The sequence below is a fragment of the Schistocerca cancellata genome, chromosome 1, assembly GCF_023864275.1.
Source record: "Schistocerca cancellata isolate TAMUIC-IGC-003103 chromosome 1, iqSchCanc2.1, whole genome shotgun sequence".
Lineage (NCBI taxonomy): Eukaryota > Metazoa > Arthropoda > Insecta > Orthoptera > Acrididae > Schistocerca > Schistocerca cancellata.
In genome coordinates this window covers 696,935,267-696,953,694 of record NC_064626.1, presented here as the reverse complement: position 1 = coordinate 696,953,694, position 18,428 = coordinate 696,935,267, and the positions used below count along the sequence as shown (strand labels likewise).

The 18,428-nt window shown below is 37.6% G+C and overlaps 1 protein-coding gene across 5 annotated transcripts in view; it reads right to left on the bottom strand.

Annotated features, from left to right (window-relative positions):
• Positions 1 to 18,428, bottom strand: part of LOC126184526 (uncharacterized) — a 338,097-nt gene that overhangs the window by 198,957 nt on the left and 120,712 nt on the right. For all 5 annotated transcript variants that reach the window (XM_049926932.1, XM_049926965.1, XM_049926957.1 and 2 more), the window contains 4 exons: positions 17,491 to 17,657; positions 17,372 to 17,411; positions 14,513 to 14,592; positions 6,896 to 6,980 (listed from right to left, as the gene is read on the bottom strand). In XM_049926932.1, coding sequence (XP_049782889.1) covers positions 6,896 to 6,980; positions 14,513 to 14,592; positions 17,372 to 17,411; positions 17,491 to 17,657 — 372 coding nt within the window. The remainder of the gene's footprint in view (positions 1 to 6,895; positions 6,981 to 14,512; positions 14,593 to 17,371; positions 17,412 to 17,490; positions 17,658 to 18,428) is intronic.

Here is an 18,428-nt window from a genome sequence, read left to right as displayed (position 1 = left end):
GGACTTTGAGCGAGGGCGTATAGTGGGCATGCGGGAGGCCGGGTGGACGTACCGCCGAATTGCTCAACACGTGGGGTGTGAGGTCTCCACAGTACATCGATGTTGTCGCCAGTGGTCGGCGGAAGGTGCACGTGCCCGTCGACCTGGGACCGGACCGCAGCGACGCACGGATGCACGCCAAGACCGTAGGATCCTACACAGTGCCGTAGGGAACCGCACCGCCACTTCCCAGCAAATTAGGGACACTGTTGCTCCTGGGGTATCGGCGAGGACCATTCGCAACCGTCTCCATGAAGCTGGGCTACGGTCCCGCACACCGTTAGGCCGTCTTCCGCTCACGCCCCAACATCGTGCAGCCCGCCTCCAGTGGTGTCACGACAGGCGTGAATGGAGGGACGAATGGAGACGTGTCGTCTTCAGCGATGAGAGTCGCTTCTGCCTTGGTGCCAATGATGGTCGTATGCGTGTTTGGCGCCGTGCAGGTGAGCGCCACAATCAGGACTGCATACGACCGAGGCACACAGGGCCAACACCCGGCATCATGGTGTGGGGAGCGATCTCCTACACTGGCCGTACACCACTGGTGATCGTCGAGGGGACACTGAATAGTGCACGGTACATCCAAACCGTCATCGAACCCATCGTTCTACCATTCCTAGACCAGCAAGGGAACTTGCTGTTCCAACAGGACAATGCACGTCCGCATGTATCCCGTGCCACCCAACGTGCTCTAGAAGGTGTAAGTCAACTACCCTGGCCAGCAAGATCTCCGGATCTGTCCCCCATTGAGCATGTTTGGGACTGGATGAAGCGTCGTCTCACGCGGTCTGCACGTCCAGCACGAACGCTGGTCCAACTGAGGCGCCAGGTGGAAATGGCATGGCAAGCCGTTCCACAGGACTACATCCAGCATCTCTACGATCGTCTCCATGGGAGAATAGCAGCCTGCATTGCTGCGAAAGGTGGATATACACTGTACTAGTGCCGACATTGTGCATGCTCTGTTGCCTGTGTCTATGTGCCTGTGATTCTGTCAGTGTGATCATGTGATGTATCTGACCCCAGGAATGTGTCAATAAAGTTTCCCCTTCCTGGGACAATGAATTCACAGTGTTCTTATTTCAATTTCCAGGAGTGTAGATGACATTTTGGTTACTGGGCAAAATTGGGAGGAAAATTTTTCGATTTTGAAGTCAGTTTGTGAAAAACTTAGAAAAGGGGGGATGACATTGAAATTAGAAAAATGTAAGTTTGCAGTTTCTGAATTAAAATTTTTGGGTCATGTTGTCACAGACAAGGGAATTTTGGCAGATCCAGAAAAAATTAAAGCAATTTCAGAAATTCCTATTCCTAAAACTAAAAAACAATCAAAGTCGTTCTTTGGGTTATGCGGTTATTACCGAAAACATATAAATGATCAGAGTCTGAATGCACCATGTTTAAGTCAGTTACTTAAGAAAAACACTGTTTGGGTTTGGGATAAAAGTTGTCAGGAAGAGTTTGATAAAATTAAGCAAGCGTTGAGGAAGCAACACTTATTACACAGACCTGATTTTAATTTACCATTTTGTTTGAATACGGATAGCAGTAATTATTGGCTTGGAGCAGAGTTATTTCAAGAAAGAGTAGAGAATGGAGTTAAGATACATTGTACCATAGCATTTGCAAGCAGAATGTTGCTCAAGCATGAGAAAAATTATACAGTCACAGAGAAGAAACTTTTGGCAATTCATTGGGGTTTTACAAAATTTAGAATTTACCTTATTGGACATAAAACCATAGTATTATCGGATCACAAAGCTCTGAGTTACTTACAAGAGTGCAAATTATACCACAGTAGATTGACCAGATGGGCAATATTTTTGCAACAGTTTGACTTTGAAATCAAGCACATAAAATGTTCTGAGAATGTAGTAGCTGATTCACTTTCAAGGTTACCAATTGGGGGAGAAAAGGAGATTTTTGAACATAAGGAGGAAAAGCAATTTAAAATTAGATATTTGAAAGGGGTGGAAAATGAGAAAACAATTAGAGCTATGTGTAACAAAATTAGGAAAAATCAAAATTTAGATCAAAGTTGGAAATTAATCAAAGAATGTCTAGGCAAGAAGGGGTATGAGAAACTTGATAAATTTTACAAATTACATAAGGGGATTTTATTTCGGAGAACAGATGTAGATTCTGATAATTGGAAACTGTGTTGGCCAGGGGCAGATGCTGAAAAGCTGATCATTTACATACATGAAAGTTTTGGTGATTGTGGGATACAGAAGTGCATTCAAAAGATACAAGAAAACGTTTATTTTTACAATATTGGAAAGAAGGTAAGAAAAGAATTAGCAACCTGTGACAAATGCCAGAGAGTTAAAGTGAGCAATCAAAGATGTGGTGGAGAGATGCAAAACATTATTCCGGAAAAACCTTTAGATCTTATCGCTGTGGACTTAAATGGAATGTTACCAAACAGTAAAGGTGGTCACTGTTACATATTTGTTATGGTAGATGTATTTTCAAAATTAATTAAACTATATCCACTGAAGAAAGCTACTAGCCATGAAATTATAATAAAAATTGAAAGAGATTATTTCGCACAGGTGGGTAAACCAAAAGCTATATTATCAGATAATGATTCACAGTTCACCTCTAAAATTTGGAAAAAGTTTATTGACAGATCAAAATTGAAGCATATACTTATATCTGTTTATTCTCCATCCACCAACCCTGCAGAAAGATATATGAGGGAAATTGGGAGACTTTGCAGAACCTATTGTAGCCCTAAACATCCAACCTGGTTTGAGCACATTCGAAATTTTGAAGATATTATGAATAGCCTACAACATAGTTCCACAGGATTTTAACCGTATGAGATTATGTTTAATATCAGACCTCCAAATCTTATATCAGAACTTATTGAATTTCCTATATGTACACCTTTAACTATGCAAGAGAGAGAAGGTATTGTTAGGGAAACTATGAGGTCAAATCTCATGAAAAATCAAAAATGTTAACTTCAGAAATTAAAAAATTCTTTGATATCTATATTGGGCCTTATGAAGTCATAGAAAATCCACACCCTAATGCTTATCGTTTGGTATATCCTAAGTCAAAGAAATTATTTGGTCTCAGGAATGTTGTATCTTTGAAAATGTATAAACAGAAATCATAATTTCAAAAATTTAAATAACCTATTTTCATCTAAAACAAAAGTCCTCCACTGGAATATGCTTGTTAGAACAAAACTACCTGTACAACCAAGTATGTATATTTGCATGTATAAATTAATAATTTGAAGTCACCTGTTAATTGAAACTGATGAAAAAACACTGTTGTAACAAAGAATGAGAGAAAGATTTATTTTTACTTTTTTACAAAAAAAAGTCTCCATAGTGAGCATTTCTGAATTTTTCTAATTTTTGGAAGCTAAGTCTTCCCTGTGGGTGAAGGCATGCATGTGAGGACATGCATGCAAAGGTATAAGTTTCAAAACCAATTTTAGATAAAGCCTCATGATATATGAGCAATTTATTGTTCTTTATACTGATGTGGGGAGCGAAAGTACTCTTCACAAGAATGTGACTTGTAGTAATATTGTAGTAGAGAGGCAAGTGTACATAAATAATTGTAAAAAAAAGTTAGATAATACTGATATATCTTTAGCTGTACTAAAAGAAAGAAAAGCATAAAAAAATTCAAAAAGAAAATCATAAGCAAAAAAAATACAAAATAAAAAAACATGAGTAAAAAAATACATAAAAAAATTCAAAAAGAAAATCAGAAGAAAAATATATAAAAGGCAAATATATATTTAAAAAAACACTACACTATATATGTACAGTATCATTTTTTATTGTACAATATGTAAGCAAAATGAAATGAACATTAATATGGGGAACAAAAAATTTAATTATGAGAACCATAAGGCACAGTGCGACCAAAGAAGTGGTGTTAGATATCTTGTTCTAGCAAATGAGTTTTATCTTACTATTATTTTCAATCTGTATGCTGTATTTTAGAATATTTCTCATGTATGTTTTATGCCATGTATATCTGTCATGTTAAATAATTTCTTTACTTGAATTTTTTGCGTATGAGATTGATGGGGAAGGATCATTGCAACAACAGCCAGTAACAAGTCCACAGATTCAAAGAGTCCAAATTTGGAACAGGTTATCAGACTGCATCATTAATGTACTAATTGTGTAATACAGATCCATTACTGAGTGTGGTCGGGATTTTGTTGTATATGCTCATAACAACAAAAGCCCTGGGGAGCAGTTGTAATGGATCTGTTGATACCAAATTTAATGAGGGAAATTGTAAATGTTTTAGATTTTTGTCAGAATTTTTTTTAACTGTAATTTTTTAGAGTGACAGCATATTGATTACTATTAGTAGATGTGACGAAGAATATCAAAGAGACTGATTACAAGTGGAAGCTTGTGTGTTGTGTAAAATGTCTTTGATGCTGGAGTTGTCTTTGACTGTAGTCAGTCGGCAGTGAACTCTTGGTGTGTGTTGATGGTAGAACAATGTGCAGGTTGCCGTCATAAATAATTTGCTAGTGAACAGGAAAAATTAATTGTGTTACTACCTTTTTTATATAAACTTCAAGAAGAAACCACATTCGAAGAAATGGTATTTGAAGCACCAAAAATGAAGCAAACACATTGAACCAGGTCATTTCTGCAGCCGACGAAACTGCATTGTGGAATCATACTTCCACTAGACGACTGAAGCCAAGACAAATATCATCTTGTAAACATTTCACAGAAAAGGTACTGTCACGAAATATGCCAAATTTTAGTAAATAAAAACAGCGAGCATAATTCAATAGGTTGATGTCAGCTGTAATGGGAATTAACGAAGTTCGGCAGAAGGGACAGGACTTCTGGTCAGCTGAATACAGGATTATAAATACAAAATCAAATAGGGGTAATGCAAGAGTAGGTTTAATAATGAATATGAAAACAGGAATGTGGGTGAGCTACTATGAACAGCATAGTGAACGCATTACCATAGATAGACACAGCCAGCAGATGACATTCTGTGAGGACTACTGATAGCCTTGGGAGAGCCAGCTATGACAAACTCTTCCGTCTGGTGTGGAAGATGTATGAGACTGGCCAAATACCCTCAAACTTCAAGGCGACTGTAATAAATACAATTCCAAAATACTAATATGAATCCTTTACAGAAAAATGAAAAATTGGTAGAAGTTGAACTCATGGAAGATCAGTTTTGATTCTGGAGAAATGTAGGAACATGTGAGGCAGTACGATCATGCAACGCAATATTGACACTACTGCTTATCTTAGAAGATAAGTTAAAGAAAAGAAAACCTATGTTTATAGCATTTATTGACTAAGAGAAAGATTTTGACAATGTTGACAAGAATAATGACTTTGAAATTCTGATAGTAGCAGGGGTAAAAATAAGTGGAAGCAAAAGGCTCTTTGCAACTTGTGCAGTTGTAGAAGTCGAAACGAAGCACTGGTTGAGTAGGGAGTGAGACAGGGTTTTAGCCTATCACCGATATTATTCAGTACATACACTGAGCAACTTGTAAAGGAAACAAAAGAAAAATTTGCAGTACAGATTAAAGTTCAGGAAGAAGAAATAAAAACTTTGATATTTGTCAAAGACATTGTAATTCTGTCAGAGACAGCTTCTAATCAAATCAAGTGATGCTGAGGGAATTAGATTATGATAATGGCCATAGTGAGGATATAAATCGTAGATTGGCAATGGCAAGGAAAAGCATATCTGAAGAAGAACAATAGGTTTTATTGTTTGATTTCTGAAGAAGGGAAACTTATTAACAGTGACTAGAGATTTACATATTGGGAAGTCTCTTCTGAAAGTATTTGTATGGAATGTAGCCATGTATGGAAGTGAAACATGGTGATAAACAGTATAGATGAGAAGAATAGATGCTTCTGAAATACAGTGGTACAGAAAAATGCTGAAGATCAGATTGGTAGATAATGTAACTAATGAGAGGGTGGTGACCAGAACTGGGGAGACAAGAAAATTATGGCACAATTTGAGTAAAAGAAAAGATTGTTTGATAGGACACATTCCAAAACATCAAGGGATCCCAAGTTTAATATTGGAGGGCAGTTTGTGTGTGTATGTGGGAGGGGGGATTTTAGAATGTAGAGGGAGATCAAAGAGACGAATATAGTAAGCAGATTCAGAAGGATGTAAATTGCAGCATTTATTCAGATATTAAGAGGCTTGCACAGGGTAAAGCAGCATGGAAAGCTGCATCAAACCTGTCTTCGGACTGATGGCAGCCACAACAACAATTTATGGGCAAAGCAAGGCGGATATGAAAAGCGGATTGGCACTAGAAAAGACAACATTTCTCACCAAAAGAAGTCCAGTAGTGTCAAACATGAGTCTCAATTTGTGAAATTTCTTACAATTATGTCTGCAGCACAGCATTCTATTGTTGTTAACCATAGACTGCAAGAAAATTGGAAAAGTGAATCATAGACCCTAAGAAATTTGGAAAAGAAAAATCCTGAAGTGTTTCACATGTGGTGCTATGGAAAGATGCTGAGTCTCAACTGAAATTATAAGAAATTAGATGGCTCTTGGCACTAGGAATGAAACACACAGGAAACACTGACCAGAGGACAAACAGGGTGATAGGAAGTGTGCTAAGACATCAGGGAATAACTAGGGTGCTAGATAACAGTAGAGGAAAAACTGACGGGAGAAATAGAAACTGGAAAATAAATAAATAATTTAAGACATCACTTGTTATGTATATTGGAATTTTCACAGAACTTAACTTTGCACTCACAAATCTGACATGTTCTTATAATAATTAGTCAAGCCACAAGCAACTTAGTTCCTATAATTTATCAATGAAGAAAAATATACTTACAAAATCCCGTGGAGAATATCCAAAGTTTCTCTTTCGCAAGAACTCAAGTCTCTTGATTCTGGGGCTAAGCTCGTCAGTTCCAGAACTAAAAGAAAATAAATTTTGGTATGTAAAACCTCTCTCTCATATAAGAGAGGACAGACAAGTGGGGGTATGCAAATGGGTAAAAGCATTTTTAAAACTGTCCAGTACAAATATGAATAATTATGGATGAAACCACATTGAGTCACATTTTAGAGAGGAAATCATTTCATCATTCAGTTGAATGACAGGCACCAACAAGGTCACAGTACTGATAATTCATTCAATACATCACAAACAAACACTGCATTGTAACGAATGGTTAAGCTATACGGATCAACAGGCATTCTTCATTGGACACTGGCATAGTATGGAACACATGGTAGCCACTGCACAGAGTATGAACCATTAATTTATGAGTTTTACACATTATTGGAATGTTGGAAAGCAGAAATAAATAAATGCAACAGATGAAGGCCAATCTGGAAGTTTATTAATGTCAAGCAAGTTAAAACAAACAGAAAATGTATCCTTTAAATAAAGATGACCAGTAATCAAACAATGGAAAATCCAGGATGGAATGAAACAATACCAGAGAAGGAAAGTTGCTACTCACCATATAGCGGAGATGCTGACTTGCGATAGGCACAATAAAAAAGATTCACACACTCATAGCTTTCGGCCATTAAGGCCTTTGTCAGCAATAGACATGCGCGCGCGCGCGCACACGCACACACACACACACACACACACACACACACACACACACACACACACGTCTGCAGTCTCAGAGAGATGTGTAGTTTCAGCTCTCTGAGACTGTAGACGTGTGTGCAAGTTATATATATGTGTGTGTGTGTGTGTGTGTGTGTGTGTGTGTGTGTGTGTGTGTGTGTGTGTGTCTCTACTGCTGATGAAGGCCTTAAAGACTCTCTTTCAACTATGAAAAAAAATGACAATTTTGCACTTACTAAGAAGTAAAAGTAGTTTAAAATAAAAGTTAAAGTTTTTGTATGTTTGGAAAACAAAATAAATTGAATTCCTTCATGGAAGTGCCTATGCAACAATGCCTCTGAAGGGACATTACTAGTGCAGCTCGCAGCATATTAAATAACTGTTACTACTGAACCCTGCTTATTAGTTCGAACAAAGTTGACATATTAAACTCGTACAGGGTCAAAAATATCATCAGATAGTGGGACATTTTTACTTTTGTCATCACAACTATTTTTAAGAAGTTGGAAATGAAACAAAATAAAAATAAGGTATACATTAGAAGGAGAGGATTCATTAGTTCAGAAATGAGCAGGAGGAGGAGGAGGAGGAGGAGGAAGGGACTGACACACAATTTCCACACAACACACATTCTTTATTTTACACTGTAAGTATCACTGTGAATGATGCCTTCCACTACACAACCCCTTCCTCATTTTATGAGATTTTCTTGCAGCAGAGCAAGAGCGGAGCTTTGATTGATTCTTTGTTTATGTGACTATTTCTTTTTTCTTACTAGTGAGAAACTACAAACTATGAACATTTATATCTGTTGGATTATTAATAATATTGGCATTAATTGTTGATATGATCATTTGCTACTTATGATCATTAGCTACTTATAGCTTACAAGTTCTGAAAGTCACAACTTTGTCCACATACTTCAGCTGTTGAACTGTATCTCCCGCAGCATCTGATTATCACTTGCAATGGCACCCCACCACTACCACTGTCCCCTCCCATGCTATACCACCTGCTCAGGTAGGGAACAAGTTACACTGGGCACATTCTGCCACTATGTTGGTACTTTTGTAGCAAACAATTTTTGTTTTTGTGTTTCTGCCTAAATAAACATTAAAATCCATGACTTAACCTAAATTACATAGCATGAAGGTTTCATACCACACAATTCTGTAAATGAATTATTCAAACACTATTTAGATTTGAGCAACAACAGACTTCCCTAGCCCAGAATTCTTAATACAGATTAAATGCACTTGGGAACAAGGTTTGAAATCTGATGATGTTCCTAACATTGAATTAACTATCTCATTTGGTAATTGCAGATTTGTCACAATAATGAAACATTCCAGAGATCAATGCAAAACATACCACAATAAAATATCTGAAAACAGCAGTCTTCAAACATAGTTGTCAGCATTTCCACACAAGCCATGAGACAACAAATAGCAATGTGGTCTCTCAAATGCAGTATTTTTTCCATTTTGATAACTGAGACTGAAGGAAAACTCATATTTATCACAACATAGAAATCACACCTATATTTCATCGAAAGTGTTTCATGACCACTTCTACATTACTCAGATTACAAAAAACTTAATTTCTTCTCTATCCTCCGTACAAACCACAGAGTACTTTGTTATATCCACTAATGTACACAGCAAAGTACTGACATTCTATCCAAGCCTTCAGTATCATCAATATTGCATAATTTAACCTCACTGTTCCTCCCTGTGAGTTTTTCCAATGTTTCTTTCTCAGTGGAACACAAGAATGCACCATTTTAATGCATATATAAAATTTGCCCTGATTATATTAAAGGGAAAAAATCACTTCAAAAAACTTTTAAAATTACAAGGAGCTGGTCATCACATGCCTTCAGAATACAAGATTCCTAGAACTGCCAATATAAGTACTTAAAGTGCATAATACTAACCTAGTTTTTGCAATTCCTAAGTTCTTTCTTCAGAGAAAACTGAGGGGTTGGATGAGAAAGACTGGAAAAGGGTAAGTGCAAATTTAGATCCTAATTTAAAGGTACCCACATGCTGTGAGGGCAAGGAATGACAAATATTGAATGCTAAGATTAAGATTTTCTACTTTTAGTGTTTTTATTGGTTAGGAATTTCGTCTCCTGAAGAAAGGTATTCAGTAGACATTCTGCTGTCTCCTTGAAATTTTTAAATATTTACTCTGATTACACGGAAGAGAAAAGCAATGAGAGTAGCACTCTGTCTACACAGAAAAGCACTTGGACGCAAAGCAAAGTTAAAAACAGCAACATAAGACCACATCACACAAACATTCAAATAGAATTCAGTTCAGTGGTGCAAAATCTGAAAAGTTACTTGGAGTTTTGGACAGGAGATTGGCTGTGCCTGTGAACACATTCACAGCATCTTAACAACAACACATCTTAATGTATCCACAGCATTCATTCAATAAGCCAGCCGCTGTGGCTGAGCAGTTCTAGGCGCTTCAGTCCGGAACTGTGCTGCTGCTACGGTTGCAGGTTTGAATCCTGCCTCGGGCATGGATGTGTGTGATGTCCTTAGGTTAGTTAGGTTTCAGTAGTTCTAAGTCTAGGGGACTGATGGCCTCAGATGTTAAGTTCCATATTGCTTAGAACCAACCATTCAGTACCTGGCTAGTGGGCAGAAGTAAATATGTTTACAGCACTTGAGAAAAAGGCAGGACAAACTTACAGACTACTGGGGAACAGTGCAGCATAATATGTTTAACTGTCGAACAAATGTGCTGGGGTATATTGTTTTGTTTCGTTTTGTTTCAGGGCTAAAAATAGCTAAGGTCATATGTGCCCACGTCAGTGTTGGGGCTAGAGTACCCCACATTTACTTTTTGCTAGTGGCAACACTGCTCCATGTAAGAGATTACTGATGTGCTAAATATTCCTCTATTGTTGTCTCGGCCACCGATCGTTGCTGTTAGTTTTACTGTGTCAGTCTCTGCATGCATATGTTTATGAGACACTGTTGGCACAATGCTACTGCTGTGTAAAGTACCCCCTGTATCTGGTCCCGCAAGTAAACACATATTAACCATGTACATGCAAATGTGTTTAGTTATTTATACCAGATCAGAAGTTTGAAAAAATCAGTTAGTTTTTTACTTATCCATGCTGGAAGAAATAGTCAAAATTCGGCAGGAGTTGTTGGATAAGTCTGATGGGTTAGATCATGCAGAAATAAGAATACAGTGAAAGCATTTCCTAGTACCAGTAGCAATGCGGATGACCTCAGTAATGAAATTTCTGCTTTTCATAAAACGACAGACAAGAGCACGATAGATGATACTATCACTTGTGCAAATTTGTATGTACAGAAAATAGCGAATCATCACAATATCCTCAATACAGAGATGCAAAGAAAACATCACAAACTGAAAGAGTTGCTTTACTGGGATATTTACATCTACGGGAATAAAGAGAGGACATCACACTTACACACTCAAGCTATGGAACTCGGATGAAACAGGAATGAAATTTCTAAGAGCACGTATAAGTTACAAGAGATTTTTGTTTTTACTCCTATTTATGTGATTTGATGACAACAGCACATGAGCTAAAAGACGAAGAGTAGAGAAACTAGCTGCCATTCATCATTTCTTGCAGCCAGACAAACTAGCTGGCATCCATCCTGTCTTGCAGCCGTTTATTCACAACTGCAGAAATTCATACAACCTGGGGACCTATGTCACTACAGATGGAAAATTGGAGGCTCTCTGAGGGCTCTGCAGTTTCATACAATATATTCCCAATAAGCCAGCAGAATATTCAAGATCCTTGCTGGGTCAACTCAAAAACATTTTTTACAAATGACTTGGATATACTGAGTACAACAAGAAGATGGCCTATACCGGGCCTCAAACAAGCCAAGCAACATAGAGGTGTGCCCGATTCCTGACACTGAAAGTAGCAATAGAAACATCACTTTTGATAACTGATCCACCAGTTACCCTTTGGTGACATCTCTCCTACAGAAGCAGCTCACTTGTATCAGTACCCTGAAGAATGAAAGAGAAAGCGAAATACCAGCTGCATTTCAGGTAAGCAACAATCAAAAAGCTGGGTCTTCAAGTTCTGGATAAAACAAACAAGCCTGAAATAATAATGGACTACAACATGACAAAAGGAGGTAATGAGTACAACATCTTGCACACAATGAGGTGATGGTTAATGCACATATTTTACTCTTTCATGAATGTAGCAGGAATCAATGCACAGACTTTGTACTCCTCAAATCCAAAAAAACTCGCATTATGCAAAAAGATTTTTTTTTAAGAATTTAGCAATGGCATTCATGAAGCCCCTTCTAACTGAAAGATCCAAAATAATGTGTGTGACTGGTGACATTTCCACATTCTAGATTAAATATTGAGAACTCTAAGAAAAGAAAGATGCAGGTCTGTCTGCTTCTCAAGGATCAGCAACAAAGAAACGTGGGAGGTGTGTAACGTGTGGTCGATCAAAAGACGTACTGACAATCATTATACGTAATATGTGCAAAAAGTTAGCTTGCAAGATACATGTAACAACTGCTTATACTTGCAAAACTGCAACAATTAAGTCCTCTATTCAACTGCGACTTATGTTCATGAGGCCTAAAATATGGAGACATGTAGTAAATGAAAAATAAAGTAAGTCAACCTCAGGTGAAATACCTTGTATTAACTTTTCATTAAATAATTAAATTTTACCTTAAAAAGTTCAAGTAATCAACCAGGTTCACAAAAAGCATAGTATTAAAATGCTCTCAATAGCAGTAGTCATAAAATAAACACCATGTTCTTAAAGTATGAGATTGTGTTATGTAAACTATGTTCTGGGGTATTTTATACCTCGTACGCCTGCTCGACTAATGAAAATGTGACATGCTTACTCGGTGGTTAAGATGCTCATACAGGCCACAGGTTCAGCTACAGTCTGAATGACCCAACCCTATTTCCCAACTATTTTGACTTTTTGTCCTGAAGATGGAATCTATTCAAAAAGCTGGGGCTGTTGATTTCTATTTACAGTATTTTTATCAGCAATATTTGGAGTCGAAACTCCTGGAGGTAAGTTATTTTAATAAAAAGGATTTATAGTTATTATTTAATTTATGACGTGAAAAAGAATTCCCTATTTCAAGTACGACAGATCAAAGCTAAATCTCAAGCATTATGACTTACCCTTTTGGAATCCTCTAATTGGCCCTCCCCTAGTACCAATTAGAGGATTGCTATTAAAGATTCAAGTGTACAGTACTTGGTGAATATCTCCTGTTAAAATTTTATTCATGCTGGGTGCAGACAAACATTATGATTTATTATGCAATGAAAATAAAGAGAACTTCTTCCTAATTTTTATGACAAAATCACATGAGCACTTCACATTGGCATAACTTGTTTTAAATAGTGAGTGGTCACTTTTACACTAAAGGCAAATGCTTCGAGTGATAACAAGCCATTGCAATGGAAACATTACATTACTGCTTGAAGCACATGCTTTTAATCTGAAGACGATTACAGCTAGTGAAACTCTCGTATGATTCTGTTACAAAAAATATAAAAAAATAAACACTTATCTTCATGGATAGTATGTCTTTATCCAATAAACCGAAAAGCAGCAATGTGTAGGTTTCATGCACTAAATGTATTACCTATTTCAAGGTTGTGGGAAGCTTCTAGCTGTTGTTGATGGCACTGTCAAGTTTTGGTCAACTGAAGTCCAGGAAGAATCATTTAGCTCAAAAACTTTGTCATTCTATTAGTTCCTAAGCAGTAATTATTTCATATGAAGAAATGGAAAGAAAGAAAGAAAAAGGGGAAAAACTGAGTTTCAGCACTGAATGAACACTATATGCACTGTATAGGATACCTACGCTTACCCATACTGACAACAGCCATTTACAGCTCAAGTGACACCCCAAAACTCTCTAAGATAACTAAAAACTGAACTAAACACACTAAAAAGCCTGAGGGTATTTTAATCACATCTATATTTAGAGCAAGAGATGGTCAAATAAGACTTTCTTTTTCAGATGGGAACAAATAGTTTCAATACTGTAAGATATATGAATAACCAGAGGATGCACACTTACAGTATGGAATATACAAATGGGAACCAATCATCATATGACATCACCTATCATTCACAAGGGCTGTCACAGATAAATGACAATGCTCACTGGCCAGTTCACACAGTAACACAGCTGTGACATCTCGTTCACTGCTTGATTATTATTTTATTATTCCATTTGTTTTAAGCCAATGGCCTTGCCGTAGTGGTAAGACAGGTCCCTGTCAGATCACAGAAGATGAGTATTATTGGCTAACACTTGGGCCGATGACCAGCCAGTCTACTGAGCACTGTTCTGTTGGCAAGTGGGGCACACTCAGCCCCTGTGAGGCAAATTGAGGAGCTACTTAATTGAGAAGTAGCTGCTCCAGTCACAATAACTGACAACAGCTGGGAGAGTGCTCCCCCTCCCCCCCCTCCACCCGCCCACCTCAAATCTGTATCCAGTGGCGCCAATAGGGTGAGGATGGTATGGTGGTTGGTCAGTACTATTGGGCCTTCTGAGGCCTTTTCGGATGGAATTTAGTATATGTTTTTGAGATCTCTGACATTTGTCCTGCTATACTTAATTTGTAAAGTCAACTACATCTAGCTGTTTCTCACTGTAACTTCGTTTTTAAATTTCCTCAATGTGTCTTCCCACTGCTGTGGATAAAATATGAACATTTAAATGAAAATGAATGGAGCACATTCTGCAGTGATATCAAATTCACAGATATAAATAAAAACTTGAAAGTTCCAGAGAGATTTTTTGATGTTAGTAAATGTATGTTAATACTTACACTAACTTAACAGACGAAATCTGTAGTGGTTCTGCAGTCTGCTCTGACAATTTTCTCTCCTTAGGTGCCCTCCTTTTTGGCTAAAATAGTTTAGAAAATGATGACACATATCATCATAATTATTCCAAATACTAAAAATAACTATAAATCACTTCATCTCCAAAGTGGAGCTAAATACTAATAACTAAAAAAGGGAGATACTGTACTTACAAGGTGGCAAGATATCTACATATGAGGTTACAAAAACATAGCTGTGAAACAGGATAGATTGCTACTCACTACAAAGAGGAGATGTTGAGCAGCAGACAAGTACACTGAAAGAAGACTGTTGGATATTAAAATCTCTGTTACAGGCTCCTTCTTCAGATATGGAAAAACACACACATACACACTTTCCTACACAGACAACTATCTCACACATGGCTACTGTACACTCTGGGGGCTAATGTCCGACTAGTGAGCAGTGGTATCAGCTGGGGTGTGAATGTGTATGTGTTCTCCTTTCTTTTCTGTAGAATGTAATAACTGAAAGCTTTGAAAGCTTAGTGTATAGCTGTCTTTTCATTGTGTCTGTCTGCAACTGAACTTTGTCATCGTTATAGTTAAGTAGCAATCTACCCTTTTCGTAGTTGTTAATATTCCAACTGCTTACCAACTGCTCACTGAAATATGCAACTCAGACTCATGCTGCCCGATCATAGTTACATACATGCACAGCCTGTGGAATACACATATATCCACAGATACAACATACTATTTTCTGAGAGTTACAAATACTCTCTTTAAATTCTGAAGGTGGCAGGGCTAAAATACAGGGAGAGAAAGCCTATTTACAATTTGTACCGAAACTAGATGGCAGTTATAAGAGTCAAGGGACATGAAAGGGAAGCAGTGGTTGGGAAGGGAGTGAGACAGGGTTGTAGCCTCTCCCTGATGTTATTCAATCTGTATATTGAGCAAGCAGTAAAGGAAACAAAAGAAAAATTTGGAGTAGGTACTAAAATCCATGGAGAAGAAATAAAAACTTTGAGGTATGCTGATGACATTGTAATTCTGTCAGAGACAGCAAAGGACTTGGAAGAGCAGTTGAATGGAATGGACAGTGTCTTGAAAGGAAGATATAAGATGAACAACAACAAAAGCAAAACGAGGATAATGGAATCTAGTCGAATTAAGTCAGGTGATGCTAAGGGAATTAGATTACGAAATGAGACACTTAAAGCAGTAAAGGAGTTTTGCTATTTGGGGAGCAAAATAACTGATGATGGTCGAAGTAGAGAGGATATAAAATGTAGACTGGCAATGGCAAAGAAAGCGTTTCTGAAGAAGAGAAATTTGTTAACATCAAGTATAGACTTAAGTGTCAGGAAATCATTTCTGAAAGAATTTTATGGAGCGTAGCCATGTATGGAAGTGAAACATGGACGGTAAATAGTTTGGACAAGAAGAGACTAGAAGCTTTCGAAATATGGTGCTACAGAAGAATGCTGAAGATTAGATGGGTAGATCACATAACTAATGAGGAGGTATTGAATAGAATTAGGGAGAAGAGGAGTTTGTGGCACAACTTGACTAGAAGAAGGGATCGGTTGGTAGGACATGTTTTGAGGCATCAAGGGGTCACCAATTTAGTATTGGAGGGCAGTGTGGAGGGTAAAAATCATAGAGGGTGACCAAGAGATGAATACACTAAGCAGATTCAAAAGGATGTAGGTTGCAGTAGGTACTGGGAGATGATGAACCTTGCACAGGATAGAGTAGCATGGAGAGCTGCATCAAACCCGTCTCTGGACTGAAGACAACAAAAAACAACAACAACAACAACAACAACAACAAATACTTCTATCAATCATTCTTATATCTGTGCAGAAAAATGTTCCATGACATCAAGGAAACATCCTTAGTCAATTCTGATGTACACAGAACTAACTACTACCTTCACAGACACATAGTACTGAATTATTTAACAGGCCACTGATTTGTAGTTCTAAGTAAATAACAGTCTTTGTTTCAGTTATCCAAGTAGCTACAGCCACAAGGAAAAAATTCATCTATTAACCTATTTCATTGTTCTAATGAGTTCTCAAATGTTATCAGTCTAGATAATGGGGATACAGAAAATGTGATGATGATGACTTTGGTTTGTGGGGTGCTCAATCATCCAAACAAATTCTCAATCTTTACACAGTCAAGTCTTGCCATTTTCGCGCACACACACACACACACACACACACACACACACACACACACACACACACACACACACCTGCTTTGTCCTTCCCCTTCTTTGAATCATCCTCCATCACAAAGCACAGCATCTCGATGCTGCATCTAGTAGCCCAGGATTCCGTCTGTGCCGTGGCCCTGCACACTACCACATACAGCTCTGCAGCATCCTCCCGCACCCGTACTCTTGCTACTATTATCTCTCTCCCTTTCTGCCCCATACATCCCTGCAGTCAGGCCTTAGTAAGGCCATGTGTGTAACCGATATATCTGTGTGTGTGTGTGTGTGTGTGTGTGTGTGTGTGTGTGTGTGTGAATGGGGGGGGGGGGGGGGGGGGAGGGGAAGAGTTCTACATCTGGAGGAGGATGCTACAGAACTTTATAATACTTAACACTCTTCTTTAAATGTGCCTGTCTGACACTCAATGCCTCATCTATGTGGCAAGCTGCAATCTATCTTATTTCACATTATCATTATTCCAGCCCAGATTTTCAACTGTATGTAAAGTTGAACAGAAGTGATTTCTATCCTTTACTGATTGTAATTTCACGTCAGAAACAACACAAAAGTATTGATGAAAAGCTACATTCATCCTGTAAAAGTGTTTCATTATCAGATATTACAAATTTTACCTCCTTTTCAATTGCAGCTGTGAGTTTCTCTTTCTTCTTTCTGAAAAGAACAATTAGAAAACATGTTAGACATATTTCTGGAAACATGAGATATGAACACAACAATGTAATATACAAACCTGTTCTTTTTAGAATCTTTTACAAAATTATCATTCTTCTTCATTTCCTTTGGATAGCAACTTTTAAGTTCTGCATCTTCTCCAAAAATCTCTATCCTTATTATTACAGATGGGACATTTTCAGAAGTCACACAGTCTGCAGTTGGACACTGCATGCCCAGCATACCCTATGGTGAGAAATAATCTACAATTTACAAAAAATCATCTTTATCTTTTGTTATCTAATTATTAGTATGATAACAACTGTCAATAACATTATAAGCATTACAAGGAGAAATGACACACAACACACGTTCCTAATTCCACAACCATTGATTGAAGTACACGTAAGGTAATGTTAAAAAGAGGCGAGGACTGACCATGTTGTTCCATTATTAACTGGTGTCACCATTAGAGATGGCAAGAATAACTCAGAACAGATATCAGTCACTGAGTATTTGCAGAGGTTGTAAGAACAGATAATTTAATAACTACTAACACTGCTTACCATCTACAATTATGAAATGGATACATTGCTATTCACCATGAAGATGACATGTTAAGTTGCAGACTGGCACAACAAAAATACTTTTGCCCACTTAGGTTTTGGTCAAAGCCTTTTTCAGAAAAGTAAGTAAAACACTTACACATTCATGGAAGCAGTTACACTCCATGCACAACTGACCACTATTTCCAGTCACTTTAGCTGGCTACGGTGCCTGGAGACAGTGTTCTTGTGTGCATGAAGTGTGCTTACTTGTGTGGAAGTGTATGTGTTCTCCTTTCTTTTCTGTTAAGGCATTAGCTGAAAGCTTAGTGTACAATAGTCTTTTCATTGTGTCTGTCTGCAACTGAACTTGTCATCTTTACAGTTAAATAGCAATCTATCCTTTTTGTAGTTGTTAATATTCCAACTGCTTACCATCTGCTCACTGAAATGTGCAATTCAGACAAAATGT